Below are 27904 nucleotides of genomic sequence, written 5' to 3'. Positions count from 1 at the left end.
ATCCATCTAGTGGTGTAAAAGCAACTATATACAGAGAAATATCCAACTGGGTAGGAAAACACTCGAAGAATGATATCCTCTCACTCTAATTATAAGCTTAACATATCCTCTTCATTTCTTGACTCCTCTGAAATACATGTAAATTTGCTGCACAGCACAAACATTTATAGATGTCAAGAAAAACTGAACGAAAGATACATACAGAAATCCATCAGACCAAATAGCAAGTTGGAATATATGTTGAAACATGAACTACATATTCTTTTTCCCCCATGCAAGCCACCAGGGTATGATAGCGGTACAGATAGCTTGAAAGATGGAATCATACACAATTAGACATAGGCCACTATTTGATCACCCTCATCTACAAGAGTCCAACCCCAATTCATATAGTTATCAGAGTGCACGTACTACACAAACCATCCACAGCATCCTTACAGAGTAGGTGCTTTCATCACTCTCTATCAATAACCTGTTTGCGTTCATTATCTCATATGATTTCTAATGGATGACCATTTATTTTTGCAAGATAGCTGAGATATCTAATGGATGACCATCTATTTTTGCAAGATAGCTGCGAAGAGCTGTCTAGGCATGACTAGCCATGCATACAAGGCATTTTCCTCCTTTTGCATGTTGAACTTCGGGTGTGACGACTTAACCAATCAAGGACATTTCAGCTGTTACAACTATGATAATTCTCACAATAGAGTGTGATGTTTGCAAAATTGCCAACCCATTTTCATGAAAATTATGGGAATCATGAGCATAGAAATGGGCAAGGGTGATGTCAGAGGCAGAGGGTAACTGTTGACAGATAAACTATGTCACCTGATTACGGGTGCAGGTACAGGTGAGGGTACAAAATTGTATGGGGACACGGCTATATATATATAGATAGTCACTAGAATATGAGAACTAATGTGTGAACTGCAATCTTCATGATTTTCTTATTCTTTTCCCTTGAATCTAACCCTACAGCTGTGATGTACATAGTTTTATAACATGCTCTTGAATCATCTGATTTTGATGCATAAATGAGATTTTTTTAAGGCTTTAAAATCAATGGCTCATATTCTTCATAAATATTCAAGCATTCAAGAATCATATTTTTTCATGGAAAATACATTATACAACGGTTGATTCCTAGCAAATTCACATGCCAAGCACATCCACATAGTTGGATTTGCAAAAAAAAGTGTTGGAAATGCCCATATTTTCAGTTCTCATATTTTGGTTCTCATATTTCAGTTCTCATATTCTAGTGATTCTAGAATATAAAGATATATGCTATATCTAATATATACTATATACTGAAAATATAAAGTTACAAACTGAAAATAGAATTATAAATTATAAATTGAATACAAACTTGTATGTACGGAGGGTAAAATGGCATGTCCAGGTGTTGATGTGTGTTGACACAGGGACACTCGTGTTGACACGGGTAAGGAGGGAAAAATGGAGTGTCAGTGTGACAGCAGATAAACTATCTTTAGGTCAGTCTTTGGTATAAACTGAAACGTCTGATGCCAAGTCTGGAAAGTCAACCATACAGCTAACAACTACTAGAATTGCTTCAGCCGCCAACATGTGGATAAGAGCAAACTGGGGGATACAATGCTGCAGCTACAAACTATATTATAGTAAACAATGCACCTCAAGAAAAATCCTGGATCCTAGATATTTGGAACGTTAACCATACAATAATGTAAGTTCGAATGCATTCCTATCTCTCAAAGGTTAATCAACCATCAGCACAAAAGAACAATCTATGGACTAGGTCCATTGACCCTTTTAGGTTGCCTAGATCCATTGACCCTTTTAGGCCCCGTTGACCGGGGCAAAACCTGGTTATGAGAAAATCAGGTTTTGCCTCAAACTTGGTCTGCCAAAAACCAGGTTTTAAAGATATTTGGGTGACCAATCTAGGTTTTTGGCCATTAATATTTTGAAGAAAAAAAATAGGGTGGTCATTTTCTGACTGGTGGCTGACTGAAAAATGGTTGGAATGTCAAAAAAAATAAGTGGTCATTTTCCGGCTATCCACTGGCCGAAAAATGGCTGAGGTGTCGCTCAAAATATAAGAGTGGCCATTTTCCAGCAAACCACGAACAGAAAAAGACCGGGGTGGTGTGGCCCAATGTGGGTGACATCTTATGGGCCATTTTCCGGTCGTTGGGTGTCCAGAAAATGGCTGAACAACCAAAAATAGAAACAAAAAAAATCCTTATGACATTTTCTGACCAGTGGCTGGCTGGAAATAACCATGAATTTCAATAAAAAAAAAGTAACACATTCCAGGCATTTCCGATCAGTGGCCAGATGGTACCACCCTAGCCAAGCGGTACCAGTTCAGCCACTATCCGACCGGTGGTCAGCCAGAAATGGCCAGAATCGGATCAGGTGGGTATTGATGCTGGTGGGGCTTGGGGAGCCCTCCACCAAATAAACTGGGTTGAAAACCTGGGAGGTCCCTATTTTTTTTTTATTAACCAAGTTTTGGCATCGTCCAAATGGGGACCGAGAACTAGAAAAACTATCATAATTTGACAACTCACTTATGTCTCAACTGGCTCAGTACCTTACAATAGGCTACATCATTCTACTACCAACAGCTTTGGAGCCAGAGCAGCTGTAAGTCCGGCCTTTGTGTCATCCTTGCCAGTGAGAACAAAGCAGGCTTATTTTTTTCAATTAACCAAGTTTTGGCATCGCCCAAATGGGAACCAAGAACTAGAAAAACTATCATAATTTGACAACTCACTTATGTCTCAACTGGCTCAGTACCTTACAATAGGTTACATCATTCTACTACCAACAGCTTTGGAGCCAGAGCAGCTGTAAGTCCGGCCTTTGTGTCATCCTTGCCAGTGAGAACAAAGCAGGCTTATTTTTTTCAATTAAGTTTTGGCATCATACAAATGGGAACCAAGAACTAGAAAAACTATCGTAATTTGACAACTCACTTATGTCTCAACTGGCTCAGTACCTTACAATAGGTTACATCATTCTACTACCAACAGCTTTGGAGCCAGAGCAGCTGTAAGTCCGGCCTTTGTGTCATCCTTGCCAGTGAGAACAAAGCAGGCTTCCCAACAAAAGAGCGAAGTTGTGAAAAAAAACTGTAAAAGCAAAAAACAAAACTATCTGCAATTTGCAAATTAATACCACCTATTGCTTAAAACCCAATTTTAAACTGAGTTTTGGGTGTCAACCACGCGGTACCACAGTGTTACTCTCATCATCTCAATAGAACAAAACTACATCTTACTTTTTGAATCTCAACTAGGCAAAATTTCTAAAATTTCCTCTGAAAGACTGACATCTTAACCATTTCTTTCTAAAGATGCTGATCAGTTGATTTGCCAAACCATGCGGTAGGAGATTCTAATTTAGACTCTTTCAAACAAAACAGGTGAAGAAGATAGGATCACTACTCATAGAAAAGGTGAAGATAGGATCACTACCTATAGAAAACAAGATCAATCCCTATGTTTGGTTGCATGCCATAAAAAAATTTTCTATTTAGTCTGAGTACTGCAAGATTTTCACTATGCAATTTCACGTCTAGAGCTGGGACCTTAACTCTGTAGATGCATAAATATTGCAGATGCCTATCAAAAGTCTACCATAATGGATTTCAGAAAAAGAGATTCAAAGAATGCTAACATCCTAGAAGGCCCGTATAAGTTCTCTACAGTTATACAAGGATATTTTGTCCGTTGAAAATTTTGTAACAAGAATCATAACTTTATATCCTTTCCCTCCTAAAATACCCTCTAGTCTCTGCTAATATATATAGTGTATTTTGGTCTTTGTGTATATGCAGTCCAATAGAGGCTGTATCATACCCTATATTTACTTTTTAGTTTTTTTTTGTTTTGTTTTTTTTTTTTAACTTTAGTCGACTGTTGGGGAGCAGTCCAACTAGTCGTCATATTTCTAACCGTTGGAGGTATTCCAATGACTTTTTCACCCCTGTGTGTGTTGCTCTATAAATAGAGCCAATTGTAAAGAGTTAACACATGCTTTTTAGCATATGAGTTGTGAATATAAAAAGGCTCTTATTTCTAGTCTTCTTGTGAGATTGTTTTTGGCCCATTAGAAGCCATGTTGTGATCATGCTTGTGTAGCCCTTGCCCTTTGTTGGCATTGTGATTGTGCACGTGGTCTTTTTCAAACTTTGTTCTCTAACCACAAGTTTTATTCTTCAACATGGGTGAAAGAGAATCTGCCCCTGTCATCTCCTACAAGCTCAACGAAAACAACTACTTGATGTGGCCCACCGCAATGGAAAAACATATCAAGGGGGAAAAGCTTTGGGGTTTTGTTAGTAGAACCACTAATGAACATCAACTAAATCTAACGACAAGAGAAGGAGATGAAGTCAAAGTTCTCTCCGAAGAAAAAAAGGAGAAGGCCTTATAAAAATAACAAGAAAAAATAGAGGATTGGGAGGAAAATGATGTACAAAAACTCTCATGGTTTATAAATATCATGGAGTTCAAGATAGTAACTAACATCATCAAGTTCAAAAAGGCTTGTGATGAATGGATCTTCTTAAGGAGTACATTCATCAAAAAAGATATGGCAAGACTATATTATCTACAAGACAAGGTACGTACTACCAAACAAGGAGATAAGAGTGTAAGAGATTATTATGATCTCTTATCTCCTATTTGGGATGAGTTGGCTATGCTGGAACCAAAATGGAAAGGTCCGACTATTGAAATGAGAAAACAAGTTGAAAGAGAAAATCCTTTCCCTTTCTTACATGGTCTTCCACCGAAATTTGAGCAAGTTTGGTTCTCTGCTCCTTACATAAGTGATGTTCTTGCCCAAATATGTCAAGAAGAAACTAGACTTGGAATGCACAAGTCTAATGATGAGGTGATTGTCATATCAAGACCTGAAAGTTTTGTAAAAACCTATAAAACCTCTCCACTTTAAGAAAAAATATAATGAAAAAAGACATAATAGAGAAAGTTACTAAGAAAGATATAGAGGAGGAAAGATTATTTGTCACTATTGTAAAAAACTGGGACACATAAGACTGAATTGTCCCAATCTCAAAAAGGTGGCCACGGTAAGTAAGTGAAGAGTCTCAAGAGTCAAAGAAAGGGATTAACTTTAATTGTGGAGGTCATTTTTCAAATTCTAAAAGTCACACCCTCTACATCCAGTGTCGACATCTCTCCTTTTTTTTCGGGAGCGCCATTTCATATGACTCATAATGAGTCACTACTATCTGATTGCACTAAATTATATGTTTCATGTGTATCAAGTATAGGAAATCTTTGTTTCAAATATTAGGGTTATTGCAAAACTTGATTTAATCTTTTTTGGGTTTCTCAAATTTTCGATTATGGGTGTAAAGTAGACTTCTCATATAAAGCTTGTTGAGTGTAGGATCTCCAGTCAGGGAAGCTGATTGGGCAAGGCAATAAGAGACCTATATTACATGAACCTCTTTATGTATACTTAAAGAATCCTTTTGTAACTATATCCAAAAAAGTAACTTGGATCATTGACATAAAAGACTAAAACATCCAAGCTAAGTCACACGGACTCGACTATAAGGTCGGCGCACCCGCGTCGACACGGGTGCAGCTTTGGACACGGGGCGGACACAGTCAACCAAGTGTCGGACTCGGTCAACGCACTGGGGCCGAGTCAGTCCACATTTTGGACTCGGTCAACTTTGATCGAGTCTATTTTTGTCCATTTTTTAGGGCAAAAGACATATAATAACTAAAAAAACAATCTTTTTATATATTTTTTAAGAAATATATATATCTAACCGGGTCTTATTATTGTTATATATACATATATATATATATATATATATATATATATATATATATATATATATATATATATATATATATATATTGTAATGAAATATGCGGAAAAGCAAAGAGTGCACTAAGCACTTACAACATCTACTAATGAACAAACAAAGAGGGGCTAATACCCAAACCCACAAGAGACAACACAACATAAAAATATAAATGCCTCTTATTGAAAGAGAGAGAGCTCTCAAGAGTGAAAAAATACAAGAGGGGAGCACCCCTATTTATACACAAGAGAATGAGAGGGAGAGGGCCAAGAGGCCTTAAAAGGAGAGCCACCTAGGGGGCTCCCCATGTAGTCGTTGGGAGCCCCCAACGGTCACTAATGTGACCGTTGGAGGCCCCATCGACTACATGGTGGGGCCCCTTTTGAGTGAGCAAAAAACAAAAAAATAAAAAATATATTTTACAAAAAATAAAGAGAAAAATAAACAAAGAAAAACAAGTACCCCTATCGGGTACTTGTGAAATGACAGAAATACCCCTATCGGGTATTATATATATATATATATATATATATATATATATATATATATATATGAATTACATATATTTTAACATATATATACAGTCGTGTCCCCGTGTTCAAAATTTTTGAAATTACTCTGCACCCGTACCCGCACAGATGACAGCATCCAAGTGTATTCAAGCTATTTCTTTTTTGGTTTTTTGAAAAAAATCTGTAAGGAAAAGAAATTATTATGTGAAGATTGTATACTTGAAAAAATGCAAATGATACCTTTCGGATCTAGAACTTCCTTAACTAATGAAAATTTTAAATTAGTGCATTTGTATGTATAGGGTCCCGCTCCCGTTAGGCCAAAAGGTGGTTATTCATACTATATTATATTTATAGATGACTTTAGTAAGTACACTTGGATATACTTCCTTATACTCAAATCCGAAGTTTTTTCGTGTTTCAAAAATTTTCATAATCTTATAAAAAATCAATTCAACACACAAATATTAAAACCTTTTGGGGGAAAGTTCATTTCAAATGATTTTCGATCATATTTAAAAACTCATGGTATTCTACATCAAAAATCTTGTCGAAGGACTGCTCAACAAAATGAATTTTTCAAAAGAAAACATCGTCATATTGTTGAAATTATTAGAACTTTGCTTATTTCAAAAGAAGTTGCAAAGAAGTTTTGGACTGAAGTCGCCCTCACCGCAGCTTATTTAATAAATAGAATGTCTTCTCAAATTTTAAAAAACAAATCTTCAATTGAAAAACTCTTTAAAATTTCACCCGATTTAAAAAGAATAAGAGTTTTTGGATGTAAGTGTTTTGTACTTCTTGAAAAACACAACAAACTCTCTCCTAAAGCTATTGAATGTGTTTTTCTTGGGTATGCTGAAAATCAAAAAAGCTACTTATCTTATAATTTTAAAATTGATAAACTTTGTGTATCTAGAAATGAAAAAGAAGAGAGATTTCATCTTGAGAAAACTAAGAAAGAATCCGAGTGTGCCTTCTTGTTTGATGTATTGCCCAAATCAATCATTGAAAATGATGACGAAGATAATGATAATGTTGAGACCAATAATGAACCATGTGAAGAAAGAGAACCAACTCATAACAATATACAATACACTAGAAGGGAAAATAGAGAACATCCATGTGCTTTTGAAAAGTATAGTCAACCAACAAATATAGAAGAATCTAGTATTAGAAGATCTGAACGAATACCTAGACCGCCAAATAGGTTTGTCTCCTATAAATCCTTTTCACCAAATTATAGGGCATGTCTTCTAGCAATCCACTCATATCATGAACCATCCAACTATAGAGAAGCCAAAGATATAAAAGAAATGGTAGAAGCTATGAAAATAGAATTAGATGCTCTACGTAAGGTGCATACTTGGAAAGTTCAACACCTTCTTCAGAGAGAGAAGACGATAGGATGTAGATTTGTATTTAAGGTCAAAATAAATAGTGATGGATCTTTAGAAAGGTATAGAGCAATATTACTTGCAAAATGGTACTCTCGGGAATACAATATAAAATATGAGAAAACCTTTGCCCCAGTTGCCCGCATGACCACCATTAGGACTTTAGTTGCAGTAACAACCATTAGAAAATGGTGTATATATCAGTTGGATGTCAAGAATGCTTTCTTAAATGGAAATTTGAATAAAGAAGTTTATATGGATCCAACCTCTTGTTAGACTATTGCAAATGAAATGGCTCTTCGTCTTCGAAAAGCTTTATATGAGCATAAACAAGCCCCTAAAGCATGGTATGATCGGTTTAGTGGAACTATGACAAATTTTGGATTTAAATCATGTTTTAACAATGCACTTTTTATAAGATCCACAGGTACGTCACTTATCATTTTGCTCTTGTATGCCGATATGATCATCATCGGGAATGATAAGAGGGAAATAGGAAAAATTAAAATTATGCTTAAAAAATCTTTTGATACGAATGACCATAGTTTTTTGAAATATTTTCAAGGTATTGAAGTAGCACACTCACCAATAAGATACATTTTGTCTCAAATAATGTTTGCAGTCGATATTGTTGCACGATCGAAAATCACAGACACAATATGTCGACACTCCTGAAGTAATAAATGTTAAAATGAGAGTCGAAAATGAAGTTTTACTAGATGATCTGTCTCCTTATGAGCAACTTATCGGGTCACTAATGTACTTATTTATTACTAGACCAGATATTGGGCATGCAATTCATACTGCAAGCCAGTTTCAAAATGTGCACATGTTTGTTCATATGAGTGTTGTATTAAGAATAGTTCGATACATCAAGAAGACTATACATAAAGGGTTATTTTTATCCTCTTCATCATCTTTAAATCTTATTACTTATACTGATTTTGACCGTGGAGGAAATCCCAATAATCAACACTCAACCACAGGTTTTTGTGTGGATTTAAGTGATTCTCTCATTTCTTCGAGATACAAAAAACAACAAAAAGTGTCTTTATCCTCCACGAAAACTAAATATAGAGCAATAGCTACAACAACAACTGAGGTTGTTTGGATGAAATCTTTACTCTCAGGCATAGGAGTTGATATTTCGAAATCTTCAAAGTTATGCTACGACAACAAAAGTGTCATATATATAGCCAACAATGATACATTTCATGAAAAAACGAAACATATTGAGATGGATTGCGACTATGTTCGAGAAGAATAATTGAAGGGGACGATTACTTTACCATATGTTCAGTCCGAGTTTCAGATTGCGAACTTCACCAAAACTCTTCCTCTACCTCGATTTTTGTTTCTTTTTAACAAACTCTCAGTGATCTCACTATAAGTTTGAGGGGGAGTGTTAAAATATATATATATAACTTCTATACGTATATAGTATAGATATATGTATATCAGGGGTATTTTGGTCTTTGTGTATATACAGTCCAATGGGAGTTATATTATACCCTTTATTTACTTTTTAGTTTTTTTGTTTCTATATATATATATATATAATTGCTATATGTATATAGTAGAGATATATGTATATCAGGGGTATTTTGGTCTTTGTGTACATACAGTCTAATAAGGGTTGTATTATACCCTTGATTTACTTTTTAGTTTTTTTGTTTTTGTTTTTGTTTTTGTTTTTGTTTTTGTTTTTGTTTTTGTTTTTTGTTTTTATTTTTTAACTTGTGTTGACAGTTGGGAAGCAGTTCAACTAGTCGTTGGACTGCTTCCAACGGTCATATTTTTGGCCGTTGGAGGCAGTCAACAGCAGTTGGACTGCCTCCCTTTTTCACCCCTTTTTGTTGTGTGTGTTGCTCTATAAATAGAGCCAATTGTAAACAGCAGTGTACACATGCTTTTTAGCATATGAGTTGTGATTTATTCTCTTTGTGAGATTGTATTTGGTCCATTAGAGGCCATATTGTGATCGTGCACTTGTGTAGCCCTTTGTTGGCATTGTGATTGTGCATTTCTTGTTTCATTTTAGTCTCGAAAGAATGCAAAAGGTATCAAGAAATTTGAAAATAACAATTCGCCACTGCCTTCTCAAGTCTCAACCATGGCCCAAAATAGCACACAGCTTTTCAAGAAACAACAATTCACATGGCAGCTCACAATTATACCCAGAAGTTAAGTTTTTCTATGAAGAGGTTCTAAGCATTGTTTAAAAACCTAGAAAATCATGACTCAGGACTCAGATGGGTCAACCCAGTAATATTCTATATATTAATGTAGAACAAATATATGGTATAAATACAAATTTGTATACAATGGGAAAAGTATTTATGGCATGAGAACTTGTGAAATTGTGGTATTAACAAGGCAATCAAGCTTTTCAAGGAGACCAATATCAAAAACCTAAAATAGTAAATATTAGCAATTAAAATGATAAGAATACTGTATCTTAATAAACGTTAACAAGAAACTCAAAGTCTTAAAATATGAAAGTAGATATGTGTGGACTGGGTCAACCAACTAGATTGCCCAAGGGTTGACTTGGATGAGTCACTGGGTCAACCCACCGGATTTTTCAACCATGGTTCTACATATTAATTTTGATTACGACAAAATCACTAGTAGTTATGCCTGATTTCTTCTACTGTATTCCACATAAATTACATTTACTGATAGGAAGTCTTATCATATTTATTATGCCGACGAGTTAGAATGAATCATATCTTCGAGCATTTTTTGTTCCAGCATGAAAAAGATTCAGCATTTGCAAGAACACTCGTGAAAATTTGCAAAAAGGAGCCTCAAAGGGAATATACACTAATATACATTCACAAGCCAAAACCCTTGTGAGATAGAATGATAGATATGAAATCAAAGCAACTCAACAGACATGAGGAATATCAAGGTTTCAGTATTAACCTGCAGAACCCATAAGCTAAGAAGAGCTTCTAAACAAAATAAACCAAACCCAACCAAGTAGAAGATCTGCAAGAAAATAAGATGACATTAGAAAATGTAAAGGACACATCATTGGACTCTTTCACACAATTATGAAAATGCAAATAACATATGAAAAAAATCATATCCGCAAGACTGGGCCCTCTGGGAGGAAAATGAAAATTCTACACTTCCACACTGTCACCTGGGTACGGGTGTGGGTACAAGTACAGAGGGTACGACAAGGCAATATATATATAGAGAGAGAGAGAGAGATTAAATATATATGCTATATCTAAAATATATATTATATACTGAAAATATAATTATAAATTAAATACAAACTTGTATGTATGGAGGAGGTGGGGGTGTTGGAGTTTCGGGAAACATAACACTAGACAAGCAGACAACCTTTCTTTTAGACGAGGCAAGTGATCTCACTCAATATTACAATGCCATCACAAAATAAATAGAAAAACATCAAAAATCTAAACCCATGATAAGCTTAGTTCCAAGATAGCCTCTGCCCCCCCCCCCCCCCAAAGGGGGTTAGAAGCAGACCAAAGCAGATCACAGAGCAGGTTGAGGAACCCCATGAAGACATGACAAATAACTAGATGAATGCTATGCCACATTGATATGAATGCAAAAACAGGATAAGATACAAATATGCCTCAAACAACAAGCCAATTCTCAAAAGTTAAGAAAAAATGACACAGCTGTACACACAACCTTAAAATTGCAACTCCTAATATGTGTGTAGCACTTCATAGTAAGCTGAAATTATAAGCAAAATATCATAACATTTTCACAACATAACCAGAATACAATATCATCATGATATTTTTTCAATATATAACAAATTTTATTTTATATATTTTAAGCCTACTGTTCTATTTTTAGTTACTTTTGTATTTTAAAAACTTTTCAAAATCCTTTCTTTTTTATTTTCTAAAGGAAAATTAATACAAAACCTATTATTTTCTTATCCCTTTTGTTATTCATATTTTTAATTTTCAATCTTTAAAACTTCTCAGCTTTTTCCAGGATTTTTTTTTTTTTGAGAAAATACACTTTAAAAAAACCTTTAGAAAAACCCTGGGTGAGAATTTGCTGAGAACGATGATGGTGGCCTATAATATATATCTAAAATTCTTAACCAAAAGCAATAAAACATAAATATCATTTCAAGTGCAAACTTTTGAACAACAATTTTAAATCACTATAATTAAAAACATCAAATAATAAAACTTAAGTGAAATTGAAAGGTAATGTGATTCATGACAAATTTTAAAAGAAAAAGAACAGAAGTGAATACAAAATAAGTGATCAAGAGAATAAAGCGAAATAGATAAAGTTAATGACACCATGTTCCCGATGTCCTGCACTGGTTTGACTATGTCCATGAAGTATCTCGGTGTGCCATTGAAATGAAATGACAAGAAATAAAAAAACACAAGTACAAGAGGCTATAAGTCAAGATCGCATGCCATAAAGGGCAATACAAAAGCCAAAATAAGCAGTACAAACAGACACAATGGGCAATACAAGGCACTAAGGCACAATAAGAAGAGCAACAACATAAAAATAATAATGTTTCATTCACTAGAAAGCTCACAAAGTGAGTGAGTTACAATGGGGATTCATCCCCTATTTATACACAAACAAACAGCCAGTTCTAGATGTTGGGAGTGCCCAAGGGCTAACACAACAGCTAGTTTGACCAACCGGTAAGCACTCCCAGCAGCTAGTGCAACAGCTATATAGTACAGAAAATAAAAAAATAAAAAAATAAAATTATAAAATGATTATATACTTAATATCAAGGTTGTAAGTAGTGTATCGTATAGTAAACGTAGCATAAATTTTTAATAAAAAAATCCAAAATTTCCAAAAAAAAAAACATACCCCATTTCTGCCTCAATCAACTCTCTTGTCTTTTTCCTCCCAAATTATCAAGTAATTGTTGGCATTGTCATTTTATGGCATTCGGCAATTGGTTTGACGTGGATGCTAGCACATTATGATCTGTCTCGGCTAAATGATGCTTCAACCAAGAGATACCTCTTGTACTTGTGTAAAAGTCGGAGCTTAAGAGGGATTTTACACCAAAACAAAAAGTCCCCTTTTTGATCTTTACAAGTGTGCCAGAGATACCTCTACTCGTGTAAAAGTCGGCCCTTAAGAGGGCATTTAAACCCAAAACAAAAAGATCCTTTTTGGCCTTTACAAGTGTAGCAGACCCGTACGATACGGGGTGTATTGTACGATACAGGTCGATACACACCCGATACAGGTAGGATACACACTCGTATCGAGATACGAGTGTGTATCGTATCGTTATATCAAAAAGTAATGATACGTATTATGATGTATAGTACGATACGGGTCGATATAGACAACCATACTTAATATTATATATAATACATATACTAGTTAAATAGTATGGTACATACTAACTAGTATATATATAAACTGTACAAAATACATATACTTTAACAGCCATGTAGACACAAGATACGCATGCTAAGTGAAGTGTCCATGTGACAGGCCGAATGAGTTGATGCACCACTCCACAAGAAAGAGCACATACAAGGAAACGTCCAGGTAACATACTACAACTATGCAAAACGGGAATCTCCGGAAGAATGAGTTGGGATAGGAATGGACAGTAAAGTTGGAAACAAATGCATGTTTTCCATGCGAAGATGCTAGCAATCATGATAGAGTTGAGCATTGTCAATCAGATTCTAGAGAACATGTCAATAAGAAGTGGTCAAAAAAGAAAAGGCTTAAGATTTACCCCCACGATTACACTGGACGAGAATAGATCACTCGCTGCCAGAATTCCCCTGAATACAAAAAAGAAAATAGGTATTACCAGAAAATCATAAATCCTCAGACTTTACCATAATCAAATATTTACTACAAAATAAAAATGAATATTGAACAGTAAAATAAGTAATATAACTAATGCAAAATTTAAATAAGTGAGATCCACTGAAGGAAAACATAAAAAGAAATGTAGTGTATGGTGAAAAGCCAACAATGAAATAAGTTCACCTATTTGGTAAATTGATGTGTCTCCATGTGCTCAGATACACGAAAAAAAAGTCAAAGCTTCCAATCTCACATGCTCAGTAAAGTGATTTTACAAAATAAGTAGTTTCATATAAATACATTTTGATACTAGATAGTATTTCTATAAAGTCTATGTCAAACGGTCAAAAAAATCATAACCACAAGTTGCCATGTTCATAAATATAAAGGATACTCCATTCAATGCCTAGAAACTAAAAGATTTTTCATAAATCATAAATGCAAGTAAACATCATGCATATGCAGAGATTTGCATGACTGTTAATCTGCGAGTTAATTTCTAAAAGGCTATCTTACTACTCTTCAAGGGAAAAAGGGAAGTCCACAACATGACTATAACAGAGAGAATAATTTGAACTTTGGTACAGTGGTAAACAATTGTTTTTGTCTAGGATCTTCTCCCTGTAAAGAAATGGAGGATATTCCAATAAGCACAAATGCTTGCTACTAGTGTCTATCAAAGACACATTAATTATAACCCACAAAAGGGCACAAATGAGAGAACTCAAAAGAAAAATAATAAACTTTATTTCATTCACATAAAATGCTTAAGAAGCACTAATACAAAGAGAGGGGAGTTGCCCTTATTTATATACATTGAGAGAGAGAGAGAAAGAGGAGACTTTAGAAGGCTCCATGAGAGTCATTGAAGCTAGTCCAACGGCTATTCAAACTAGTCAAATCTTTGACTAGTTTGAGTCTAGTTCTATATGAACTAGACAATCCTAAAAAATTAAAATAAAAAATATATATATAAATTATATTTATATACACTTTTTAAACACTCACCCTCGAGCTTACGGTACAATGAGCAAAAAATTGTTTAAGAGTAAATGAAATTTAAGAGCAGCGAGAGGTTTGGTGAAAAAATCCACTCATTGATATTCTGATGTAACATAAGGCAGATCAATGGTTTCATGTAGATACTTCTCTTTGATGTAGTGACAATCAATTTCAATATGTTTGGCGCATTCATGAACTTCGCGGTTGTTGACAATGTATTATAAAAATATCTTCAAAAAGGCTAGGTGCACAAAGAAACTAGATTCTCAATAGGAAGTATTGCACAAAGTCACAAAATGAACATTCACAAAAGAGTACAAATGCACAAAGGCATAATAATAAAGAAAGATTTTATTGAATTAGCGAGAGAGCCTTATGGGAAAATATATTAGTTAAAAGAGGTCGGGGTAGGCCTAGGAAGACTTGGATGGAGATGATAGGAAAGGATATGAATGCTTTGAACCTCACCGAGGACATGGCGTTGGATAGAAATGATTGGAGGAAAATGATTCATGTGGAAGACCCAAAATGAATTTCTTTTTTGGTTCATATCGCTGACCCCATAGGTTTTGGGATGAAGGCGTAGTTGTTGTTTGTTGTTGTAGCGAGAGAGCCTTACAAAAGGATAGATTTACAAAGGGGGTAACCCCTTATTTATACACTCATCAGGACCCAAGGAGGGCCTCCCCCATATAGACGTTGGAGCCCCCCCCAAACAGTCTATATGGTGTGCCCCTCAATGCCTAAAAGACAAAAGGTTAAAAACAAACAAGTAAAAATAAAGAAATACAAAATTGAATAAAGCATATCCAAAAAGAATATGAGTGAAACTGAGAAAAGATTGTTTTACCCCTAACGGGTATTACAAGAATTATATATATATACATATACATATATATATATATATATTAACATGTATATCACACCCTTGTTGTCACAGCAAATGTGTGAAGCTTTTGTCACTTCAACTCTCATATGAGCCAGCAGTATTCTGACCCAAACTAACTCCATCATTGTGGTGGTTATGGCTCGCTATTCAACTTAGGTTGACGAAATAGAGATCATCGTATGCTTCTTGCACCGACACAAAATGAAGGATTCAGCTAAGAAAACACAAAAAAAACAGTAGTTGAGTGTCTGTTATTGAGATCACCTCCCCAATCAACATCAAAATAAGCAATTAAATATAATAAAGATCAAGCAAACAAGAACAGGCTTCGTCAAAGGAAAGACTTATATTTAATAATACGCAAAATTGTTCTCACGTGAATAGAAGTGAGAGCGTGTTAAAATTAACTAGTGTGTACAATGTGTGCTATATCAGGTCTAGTAACGAAGAGATAGAAAAGTGTTACAATAAGATGTCTATAAGGAGTGGGATCTTCAAGAGGTTCTTCATCATCGATTTTCATTTTGGTGTTGACAACTTATGGAGTATCTGCTTTCTTATCATCTATGATTCTGAATCTAGAAACAATATCTAAAGCAAACTTAGATTGAGATAATAAATAACCTCGAAGGGAATAAGCAACTTCAATTCCTAAAAAATATTTCAATAAACCTAAATAAGTCATTTCAAAATGAATTTTAAGAAGCTTTTAATGTTTTTATCTCCCTGTTTGTCTCTTTGGGTGATGATCATGTCATCCACATAAAGAAAAAGAATAATAATCCTTGAATCAGAAATCTTAACAAACAAAGCAGTGTCAATCAGGCACGTTCTGAATCCAATATCGAGCATAACATGATTAAACCTATCATACCAGGCTTTTGGTGGTTGTTTAAGACCATAAAGAGCTTTTTCTAAACGTAGAGTCTTACCCTTAGAAATACTTATACCAAGTGGTACTTCCATATATACTTCTTCAACTTGTTTTTCATTGAGAAAAGCAATTTTAACATCTATTTGAAATATAGGCCATTTTCTAATAGAGGCTCAGGCTATTAAGATCTAATTGTGGTCATCCTAACAACTGGAGCAAAAGTTTTTTCGTAATTTATGTCATACTCTTGAGAATACTCCTTGACCACTAACCTGGCTTTATATATTTAAAGAATTCTATTACTCTTGGCTTTAATCTTATAAACCCACCTATATGTTTTCTTCCTTATGGAATATCTTGAATAGTCCAAGTGGTAGCTTTTTCTAAAGCTTCTAATGATGCCCACATGGTTTCTACCCATCCTATATGTTCTTTGGCTTTAGTGTAGGATGAAGGTTCTATATATGAGTGTATCAATACAATAAATGCTTTGTATGTGGGTGAAAAGGATTTATAGGACGCAAATTTATCGGGAGATTGAGAGACTCTAGAAGACCTTGTTTGTACTTCTGAATATTTTTTCAATACACATGAAAGATTGGATTCGCTACGTCTTGAGTATCGTAAACAATTGGTATCCCTATGGGTTTGCTCTTTATTAATTACATTATGTTCTGTATCTATAATATATTGAGCATCGTCAAGGTCACATTCATAGTCACATCCATCAGATGTCGAAGTCAAATCTATCAAAAAGGAATATTTGGTTACGTCTTTAGCCTTTTCAAACTCATAAAAACTTTCTTTTTCTAAGAAGGATGCATTTTTTTATACATACAATTTTTCATTTTTAATATCAAAACACCTTTAGCCTTTTTTGTTATATGCATAGCCTAAGAAAGCATAAGAAATGGCACGGGAAGAGAGTTTATCACTCTTGTTAGTGAAGACAAAACATTTGCATCCAAAAACTCTTAACCTAAAGTAATTAGGAGATAATATAACAAGTTTTTCAATTAAAGTTATATTTTTCAAAGAAGAATATGAGATTCAGTTAATGAGATAGGTAGCAGTTAGGGCTGCTTCAGCCCAAAACTCCTTTGGTATTTGATTTGCTCTAAATAAGGTCCTAGTATTTTCCATAATGTGTCATTGTTTTCCTTCAACCAAACCATTTTGTTGTGTTGTGTGAGGACAAGATCTTTAATGTGTGATGCCATGTAAATTGAGATAATCTTTAAATTCTTTTGACAAAAATTATTCCCCTGAGTCGGTGCGAAAAATGAAAATATCATTTTGAAATTTATTTTTAGCCATTTTGTGAAATGTTTAAAAATACAAAAAAAAACTCTGATTTATGTTTAAGGAAGTAGATCCAAGTAAGCCAAGAAAAATCATCAACAAAAATTACAAAACATGTGTATCCACCTTTTTTAATATGATTGGTGTGGAACCCCAAACATCCAAATGTATTAACTCAAGTGATCTAGATGAAACAAAAGTTTTATCATGAAATGATAATCTCTTCATTTTACCAAGAATACAATCTTTACAAGCAAAATTTCCATAATTACAAAATTTCCTAAACTTCAAAAGTATTGGATTTTAGATATACAAGGATGGCCAAGTCTTTTGTGCCATAGATCCAAATCCAATTTATAACAAAAAATAATTCTTGGGTAATTAGAAAAAATCCATATAATAGAGTCATTCTCTATAGCGCTCCCAGGTTAGCTTTTCTGACTAGCGATCATGTACCCACCAACCATGAGAAGAGAAGGAGATGTTACACCCATAATCAAATATTTATAAAAGATTTAGATTTAATTTAGGAATATATTTAACTTTTGGAATAAAGAATTTTTTGGAGTTTTGAAAATTTTAAAATTTTCCTATTCTTTTTATTTCAAAAGATGTACTATCGATTGTGAAAACATTTGACACACTTGAGTTATTATTATAACATTAGGACAAACTATTGTTATTTGGGGTAAGATGAAAGGAAGCACTAGAGTCACGAAGCCAAGGAAAGTTACCGAGATCGGAGAAAGATGAAACAGTTGCTCCAGTTGAGGATTAAGTTAAGAAAGATGCTCTTTTGAAAAGAGTTTAAGAATTTTCATTAGGTGTATCATAGATACGGGTGCTATCTTGATTGACTTGGTCTTTTGATTCTTGTGATGAACCGACTGATGCAACTTCCTTTTTCTCTCTGCTCTTTAATTTAGGACATTGAGGCCTATAATGTTCCGATTCATGATAATGGTGACAAATGACTTTACTTTTGTCATAATCATTGCCTTGTCTACCAAAATGAGGCAGCCTATAAGTGTGCATATAGTTCCCCGGTCTAGATACGACTAGAACGAAATTCTCTTCTTCATTTGGAGTATTTTTTTAACCCATTTTCCTCTATAGTTAATTCTTCAATAGTGACAACAATAGAGAGAAGTTTTCTTCTATGTAGAAGGGTCGATTTAGTTGCTTCAAATTTCAACCTCAAACCATTTACAAATTGGTAAAAATGTTTCATATCGAATTGTTTTAGGTAAAACTCAATATCTTCGAGATAATGTCACTTTGGCTCAAGAAGAGTTAACTCTTCATAAAGTTCGGACAACTCATTATAATATTTTCTAATACTTTTGTCCCTTTGGATCATAGTTTGCACCTTCTCTTGTAAATTGCACACAAGTGCAATGTCTTTCAAGGAATACATATTTCTAAGATATTCCCAAACCTTATTGACATGAGAATTTCTTGATATCTACGCTATTAATTAGCCAAGACATGATCTTGTCGTGCCCCATCCTCCATTGTTTCTAATACCTTAGTTTTCTCTGCTTTCGCGAAAGGTAGTTTTTTCTCATTTTTAATCTTTGTGAGACTTAGTTTAGGTTCTAAATCGGAACAATCTACTTACTCCCGCAACCCCTTCCCCCAAATATGGTACTTCATAATTGAAGCTCACATCACATAATTAGTATCATTTAGTTTTACGGGTATGACGGTGACTTTATGATTGTCGTCAATTCTTACAAGAGTAAAGAAGAGAAAGAAGATGAGAAGAAAAAGAAAACAAGAGAAAAATATGAGAAAAAGGAGCAAGAGCACAATCATGATCTTTGAGCAGTCAATGATCCTTTGAATCACTTCTTTCTTCAACTATGTATGCAAAAAAATGCTTGAATCACGAACAAGGATACAAATCAACTTCTTGTTAGAATGGCATAGAAAATGAGGTGGCAACTTTCCAAGATCTAGAAGCTTCCAAGCTCTGATACCATGTAAAGAAATGAGGATCTTCCGCGAAAGCACAAATGCTTACAACGAGTGTCTATCAAAGACACTTTAATCATTACCCACAAAAGGGCACATACCAAAGAACCTATGTCACATGGGTGCGGGTGCAGGCGCGGGTGCGGGGGTGCGGCAGGGGCAAAAATGTAATATATATATAAGGGGTCGGGGGAATAGGAGGGGTTTTTTTCAAATTTTGCAGCTGTCAGCTACTGCAGCTGTCAGCAGCTGACAGAACAGCTGTTGTCAGCAGCTGACAGACTGTCAGCATAATTTTTTTTTAAAAAAAATTCGAAGCCCATTTGGGCAAATTTTTAAAAAAAAAATCCAAAAAAAAGAATGGACCTTAATGATCCTGGGTGCGGTCAACGCACCCAGGATCGGGTTGGCCGCACCCGCGTCGAGTCGCGTCGACGCGGGTGCGGTACCCTGCTAGCCGAATCCCTGTGACATAGCAAAGAACTCAAAAGAGAAATAATAAACTTTATTCCATTCACATAAAATGCTTAAGAAGCATTAATACAAAGAGAGAGGAGTTACCCCTATTTATATATAGTGAGAGACAGAAAGATGAGCATTTAGAAGGCTACAAGAGAGTCACTGGAGCTAGTCCAAAGGCTCTATTTGTAGTCGTTGGACTAGCTCCAACGGCTATTCAAACTAGTCAAATCTTTGACTAGTTTGAGTCTAGTTCAATATGAACTAGACAATCATAAAACAAAAAATAAATAAAGAAATATATATATATATATATATATATAAATTATATATAAATTATATTATATATAATTATATTTATATGTATATACTATATACACTTTTTTAACATTCCTAACCAATGGCTGAAGCAAGACTTTGGAACTGCCAGACAGTAGTCAGGCTTATGAAACAATATTTAAAAAAAAATGGGTTGACTTAAACCCACAGTCACAAATCTCGTTCTTGGGATATTCTCAGCAAGGGAATATCTCGGGATATTTTCAAAAAAAAAATTCTCCGAAAAAAATCAGGAAAATCTCAGCAAATTGAAAAAATATAAATAAATATATATTTTGAAAGAGAGAAAAGATATTAATTTGGATTGGAGAGAAAAAAAGAGAGTATGCAGTTTTTGGGTGAGTATTATGTTGTTTATTCATGTATGGGATTAGTCCCATATTGAAGAGAATGGGTGAGAGAAGCCTTCCACACACTTTATATCACTACCCTTAAACCAAAGGAATTTTCACAAATTTTCACCAAAACAAGGGCAGTCCTGGATGTTCAAACATGACTTGTTGTAACCATAAAAAGGGGTTGATAAGTAATTTTGAAATTTGATTTTCCCCTACTTTTGTCTCTAAAGAAGTTTTAGTCACATGGAAGACTCATTTCGGTCTAGGACTCTAGCATCATTATTGAACTAATGAATCTTTTGAAGATATGAATAGTAAATACATAACATCACCTCCGGAGAACAAAACAAAATTCAGGTGGACTGCATAGGCATGCACATTACTTAAGCAATTTTATGCATGTATGTATATATAGATATATATGCAAAAATCATAATGGAAAATATTATTTCCAGAAACTTACGTCAAAGACTTCCCATGGAACGCAATTGGAGGAGCAATAGCAGCTAATATACAAAAACTTATGTGCACCTGCATGTTTACAATGTTACCATCACAGACAATTATCCTTCTTCAAACATCAAAATGTTTAATAGATGGTAACATGAAAGATATTGTTACCAGATACAACAAGAAAAACCAGCCAAACTTCAGGGCACTATCAGTCCTGAAAAAAAAGATGTACCAGGATTAGTCAGAATCATGTATCACAATGATCTTGGAATTAATCAGCTAAATATACACATTCAACTAGTATCCTTAAGCTCTAACTTTTTCATTTGAACAAAAAGAAGTCACATAACAGGTTGCATATTAATCCCATAGCTAATAAGGTCATAAACAACCAGAGAAGCAGAATAAGAAACAAATGTCAAACTATTTAGTGTTCCATCAGTCTCTTTGCACATCTACAGCATACGCTATGCTATCTCTGATTAAGGAATAGGCAAGAATTCACTACTAGAGGCATAATGTTGTAGACATAAGTGATACAGGAAGACATGTAGAGCAGATTGGGTGGTCCTCTCCCTACCCATATTATTTGGCCCATCTCCCTCACAGTGTCTTTTTCACAGCTTAACAATGCCCCTAGAGTAGCAACAATCCAACAATGAAACTCTCACAGTCATTCTATCTCAACACCCAGGAGTAGGGCTGGTAAACAAACCGAGAAACTTGTGGCTGGGCTCGTTCATGTTCGGTTCATTTGGATGGCGGACAGAACATGAACTCGTTCGTTATACATAGCCGAGTCGAGCACAAACAAGGGGTGTTCATCTCGGCTCGGTTCATATATGCGCATTTAGATAGCTTATGTAGAATTATTACACCATAAATACCAAAAAAGCATGTTAACTCAAGTGGTTGGTTGGGCATACTTGCATATAACAGGTCAGTGTTTCCATTCTCAATGTGAACCCTTTTCAAAAAAATAATTTTATATTTAGGCGAGCCAGCTCAGGCTCTGGGCTATACGAGCTGAGCCCGGCTCGCATGAGCCATATGAGCCGAGTCCGAACATTATATGGCTGTAAACGAGCCAAGCCCGAACAGCCCATGTTCAGTTCATTCAGCTCGTTTACCAGCCCTACACAGGAGCATGACTGGGAATGAAAGCAGAACAGTAGTAGAGAAAGCATCCCTGAGTGTGCCTACCATCATGGCCACTAGCAGCATTTTCCACAATGACACAACTTCCAAAAATTGAAACCACTGTTTTCCATGGAAATATCTTGGAAGATCAAAAAAATTTAAATAAAATGAAGGTATAGAAAAAAAAACTTAAATAAAACAAAAGTATAGACGAATCAAATTTAAATGAAGTGACAGTATAAATAAATAAACAGGCAGATCACCTCATGGCACGATACAAAGGCCTGTACCACAACACATATGAAAGGGGGCATCCGAGCAAAGCATAGATGATCGCTAGAAACCAGATTTTAACTCCTGAAAATAATGAAAATCCAGGAAAAAGAATGATGATGCAGTAACCCAAAACACACAGTCATTTCAAAACAGAGCCAACCAGGAAAAAACGGACAGGCAACAGAATGAAATGGCATACCTTCTCCTTTGATCCAGGCAACAGTCACTGCAAGAACATTATATGCAAGACAAATAACAATTCCTGCACAGATTTCAAAGGACAAGAATCACACTGACAATTCTCAAGTTAAAAATACATTGGCTAATCTGTGGCAAAACCCTTGTTTATGGACATAAAGTGGACAGTTATTTCTGTATCAGGTGATTTATAGGCATGGCGAGAGAATATCTTGGAGCTGCAAACTCCCAATCACTATACAATATATGCTAATCATTTTCTAATACAAAGACCAAATCATATCAGATATCATCATTCCTTCAGCCTGGGATGTTTGCTAGGCAAAAGTTTGGAGAGGGGTAATCAAATATATAGTATTGCATATCCTAGCTCCATGTGAAATTTTTCATGCAAAGTTACACATTTCCGGTAAATGGAAAATGATTCCTCAAAAATGAAAGCACAATGCCAGCAAAGCACCCACCAGTCCAACATAGTTTTCTTGTGAACAGAGATAATTCACTTGCATCTCTAAAATCTCCCAATATAGTGTTCACTACAGTGTGGACAGCGTAGGCAACAAAAGTTCACATCTACCCACAGACACAAGCACACTCAACACCCAAACACCCCTACCCAGACAAATGCACGTAGCACCCCATTATACACCCCCACCCACACACACACACAGACACAGACATGCACACAGGCAGCCACCCACACACACACACACATTCGTGCACATAGAGTGACATTCATCCATTTTGTCATTAATTCTAGTAATGATGGTAAAGCAAAATTTAGTGCATTCAATGGATCATAATTCACAAAGTGCACCATAGAAGAAAACTGGTAATCATTCATTCGTGATTCAATCATGTGCCCTTTCCCTTTCTTTTGGCATCAATTTTCTCTGTGATGAAAATGTAAAAAATAAAATGCTAGAAAAACAAGGGACATCGACATGTCATACTTGAAGGAAGTGTATCTCAATCTCTCTATCACATGTGCTAAATGCAGTATTACATAAAATAAACCAATTGCATTTTTAAAGGATACTTTGACAAAATAGCAAAAATAGAAAGCAGTAGTAAAGTAGGTCTTTTCAGGCAAGCAGGGGGTTTGAACATGATACCCCTCAGTTATGCGCCAGCTATCCCATTTACTAAATTCACCACATGGCTTTACCTTAGTATAAGATGTACACAAATAAGAACTTCCAGATATGTGTTTAAGTTTAAAAAACACACCTAGCCAACTTGCAAAAGCCACATACTGCACCCTCTGTGCATGTGCAGGTATCTCATTTGCTATGTCATGATGAATTATTGGGAAAAATGGCGGCCAATTTTTCTCATCCGTTACAATACCAGCTGTGGTGACAAAATGGAAGCATGTTAGTTTACTTGTTTTATGGTTAAAAAGAAACAAAAGTGTATCCAATCTAAACGCACAAGCAAAAGCATATTCAAATTTTACCCCTTGCTGCAGCTTCTTCTCTTCGTTTGATTTCCTATGACAATAAAAAAGAATCATGATTAACTCCAAGAAAACTAGAAAAGTAAAACAACCAACTATATTGTGATTCAAATCACACATTTGGCATAGAAATGAGAAGAAAGCACAGTCAGTGACAGGTCTATGGCAAATAAATGACCAAACAAAACTGCAAACATACACACAATATCACAACAAATTTGAAAAGGTCTCCAATAATTTCTACTCAAGCAGCACCACTTGGGAATAAAATATGAAATTTCATGGTCATAGCACAAACAATAAGATGGCATTGCAACCAATACCTGTTCCTTTCTTTTTAGATCTGCTTCCCATGCTGCAAGTTCTTTTTCTTTCTTCTTGGGGTCCTGCATGGATCCAATGTCATGTATAAACAGTAAGAAAGGTACTAAAAATAACTCAAAGTGTTGTTCAAAAGTGAAAATTAGCTTTTAGGGATGGCACCACAGACATGCATAGTATCCAGAGGTATGTCAACAGTTGATTCATGGTTGTGACCAAAACCAAAAGGCTCCAGTGACAGTGGGGAAAGCCGTGACCTTGATGGTGGGGCAGCCGCTTTCTAACAAATAAAAATCTGTTTATCAGTTCTACCGATCATAGAATTTTCCTATAACTAACATCTGACATTTAATGAAACAAAGAATAACATCATCCATTTAATAAAACATTGAAACATTAGCCTGGTCAACAAAAACAATTGTAATTAAGTTGAAAACAACAGCAAGTAACAACCATTACTAAAAATTGCAAGCAAATCAGTCATAGGATTATGAAAACATAGAATAAAAAGGATCCTCCAAAAACCAGGAATCATTATTGACTGGTTAGGTGACATTAAGTTTTGAAGGAAAAAGATAGAAGCTGTGTATTTCGATTTTGATCCTACTGAGCCTTTATCAATGTTGCTCATTTTTTTCAGTGGAAGAAATTGGTAGAAAAAACGAAATAGTGCAAACCATTGACCACCTGCAGAAAGTTAGCTTGTGCTCAGAAACCTCGGACCCTATTGTAACAATCTAGTATTTTGAGGTGGCCCGCATGTGGCAAGCTGGATACAAAAAGTTCCTTCCAATATTCAATCTGATTTACCATTGTCCTTTGTAATTCTTAACCTGACACATAGGTAGAGACAAACTCACGAACGTGGTACAAAATCAGCATAGCTTGCACGGCACAGTTGTTTTCCAAAAGAAAGGTGCAATAATGGAGCCTGTTGAGCACACGTGTATATAAAGTTATAAACCGTAATTGGAGAATTCTACTACCAGTGAGACCATTCAGAAACTTCCCTCGCCGCCTAGGCTAAAAGTCCTCCTCCTCCTCCTCTTCTTCTTCCACCGTGTTTTCTTTTTTTCCTTCTTTTTATTGTTGTTCTTTACATGTATGCTGGTGTTTCCATATGTGTGTGTGTGTGTGTGAGAGAGAGAGAGAGAGAGTGTGTGTGTTGTGTACACATATACACATATAGTTTTTATATCTGTTTTTGTAGAAACTTTATACTATATATATATATATATATATATATATATATATATATATATATATATATATATGTATATATATATATATATGTTCAATATTATGTAAATTTATGCATTTTATGATATGTTACACAGAATGACACACTTCATTCATAATTACAATCATATGTTTGTTACTATATTTAACTATTTATTGTAATATTTCTACTTTTCATAATGTTTTTTGTCCCGCCTAGGGTCTGACTAGTCCTTTTAGAGATCTTCAGCCTAGGCTCCAACTAGAGATTTTGACAACTAAGTTCCGATACAAAAGAATGACATTGAGAGCAAGGGCATGCACTCAAAGAGAAGAACCCAGCCACTAACTTCATCCTAGACATGGACAAAGTTTTGAGGCACCTTAAATTTTTACAGCATTAATTTTACTTGGAATCTACTAGACAATGAGGGAAGGAGCTCCTAAGAAACAAACTCCTCAAAATAAAAAATAAAATGAACAAAATAACAATAACAATGTTGAGTAGACAATACCAATGGAAGATAAAATTTATTTTTTCCCAGCTATTATTGTATCCAAGATAGAGAGCGCATTGCTTAAGCAAGCAAAACATATTTGCAGTTTATATCCAAAAGTCGTGCAACCAAGCACCCTCTCGCAGCCTTCTAGTAACGGATCCGTCTCCTACAACCATTCAATTATTAATTTAAATAACAACAAATTGGTTATTAGAGTTATTCATATGTAAATCCACTCCCACAACCACCTTTCTCTTCAAATTGTTTGCATGTTAAACTTTTTTTATTTTCGTTTTCTGCTTACATGATTCCAATTTTGGCATTTGCGGTTTATATGAAATTCTGTATTAATTTTGTCTTAGTAAAATGGGCATAATAGGTCGGGCGGGCACTTTCACTAGCATAAGCTGAAAAACGAAATTCCAAAAAATAAATTGACATGTATAACAAGCAAAACGAAACGAGTTTTGAGTAAGAAATACATAGAAGCTCACACTGGACGTCGATCCAGGGTGAACAGATAATTGCTCACTTCTCTGCTCAGATAAACATCGTTTCTACTTTCTACCACGTCTTTCCAAAAAAAAAGGGTTTACAAACATAAATAGATCCAAGCAACCAGACTAAACCGAAACGCAGTAGTTAAAAAACGTTAATGCAACCATTTTTACCGGTACTTCAGCAAATCAAAATCGTACTGCCTCATATAAAAGAAAAGAAAAAGACTCTTAAACTCCGACGCTTAGAAAAAAAACACCGCTCAAAGCCAGTTTTAAGATCAATACGAGTAAAACCTATTAAAACTTGAATCTGATGGGCATGAACACCGAATCGAAGAATTTTTTAGATCAATAGAGGAATTTTCAAGAGAGCGACAGTTTTTTATCCGTATTTAGTAAACAAATAGTCCATTAAGGTTAGATTTAACGCAAGGGAAGATGAAGAAACGGCCTGAAACAGAAAACGCAGGGAAAAGTAACCCGTAAAGACGCATTTAAGGGAATGAACGAGCGAGAAGTTTATATAACAAAAAAAAATTGATCGATAGAGTTGTTTACCGAGAAGGGATTGACGCCTTCTTCGTCGAAGGGGTTGGGGTCGTCTCGACGAGGCATATTCGTTCGCCGGATCCAGCGGAAATCGGTATGCGGGAAGGACGGAAGGCCAAGAAAATCTGTGTGTGTGTGTGTGTGTGTGTGTGAGAGAGAGAGAGAGAGAGTTTGTAAAATTTTAAAAATTGAAGGAATAAAACGCTGTTAAAAAAAAGTCACTGTAGAAGAAGAGATTTACTAGAGTACCCTCAATTTAAAATTTTTTGAACTTGGATGCCACCGTTCGCGCGGGAAGTTCCGGAAGGGGTGCTGGATCCAGCACTGTATCACGAGTCTGTCGAACTATCAATAAGGTAGCACTGGACTGCGGCGCTCGGTGTTTGTGCGGTTAGCTGGCTAGGTTAATCCGCTTAAGGCGTTCAAGTTAATGCTAAAGGATATCGAGAGTTCCATACCTGATTCGTGCATCCCATCTCAAAAGTCGAGTATGTAGGGCTGGTAAACAAGTCGAATGAACCAAACAGGGCATG

At 35.2% G+C, this 27904-nt stretch overlaps 1 protein-coding gene and 3 non-coding genes across 4 annotated transcripts; all 4 read right to left on the bottom strand.

Annotated features, from left to right (window-relative positions):
* Positions 1–45: 45 nt before the first annotated feature.
* SCAMP5 (SCAMP family protein) lies at positions 46–27507 on the bottom strand. Its single transcript, XM_089980851.1, has 12 exons — positions 27381–27507; positions 24774–24884; positions 24607–24669; positions 24284–24317; positions 24055–24177; positions 22826–22888; positions 22614–22707; positions 21379–21424; positions 21221–21288; positions 13501–13549; positions 10680–10745; positions 46–147 (listed from the first exon to the last, which is right to left on the bottom strand). The coding sequence occupies exons 1-12, from the start codon at positions 27435–27437 to the stop codon at positions 112–114; spliced, it is 810 nt and encodes a 269-aa protein (XP_089836977.1). The 5' UTR covers positions 27438–27507; the 3' UTR covers positions 46–111.
* LOC149822054 (small nucleolar RNA snoR113) lies at positions 2573–2667 on the bottom strand. Its single transcript, XR_016426268.1, has one exon. It is a non-coding gene; the product is annotated as a small nucleolar RNA snoR113 (small nucleolar RNA).
* Positions 2779–2873, bottom strand: LOC149822053 (small nucleolar RNA snoR113). The gene has a single exon (XR_016426267.1). It is a non-coding gene; the product is annotated as a small nucleolar RNA snoR113 (small nucleolar RNA).
* Positions 2981–3075, bottom strand: LOC149822052 (small nucleolar RNA snoR113). Its single transcript, XR_016426266.1, has one exon. It is a non-coding gene; the product is annotated as a small nucleolar RNA snoR113 (small nucleolar RNA).
* Positions 27508–27904: the final 397 nt, after the last annotated feature.

This window comes from Nuphar pumila, chromosome 11 (genome assembly GCF_984573655.1).
Source record: "Nuphar pumila chromosome 11, dmNupPumi1.hap1.1, whole genome shotgun sequence".
In the NCBI taxonomy this organism is placed as follows: domain Eukaryota; kingdom Viridiplantae; phylum Streptophyta; class Magnoliopsida; order Nymphaeales; family Nymphaeaceae; genus Nuphar; species Nuphar pumila.
This window is presented reverse-complemented; position numbering and strand designations above follow the sequence as displayed.

Coding starts and splice junctions, on each gene's coding strand:
- SCAMP5 (XM_089980851.1), bottom strand. CDS start 27,437: ATGCCTCGTCGAGACGACCCCAACCCCTTCGACGAAGAAGGCGTCAAT. Junction 22,708..22,825: donor TGCCTGGATCAAAGGAGAAG/GTATGCCATTTC, acceptor CATTATTTTCAG/GAGTTAAAATCTGGTTTCTA. Junction 10,746..13,500: donor CGTCCAGTGTAATCGTGGGG/GTAAATCTTAAG, acceptor ATTTTCTTGCAG/ATCTTCTACTTGGTTGGGTT.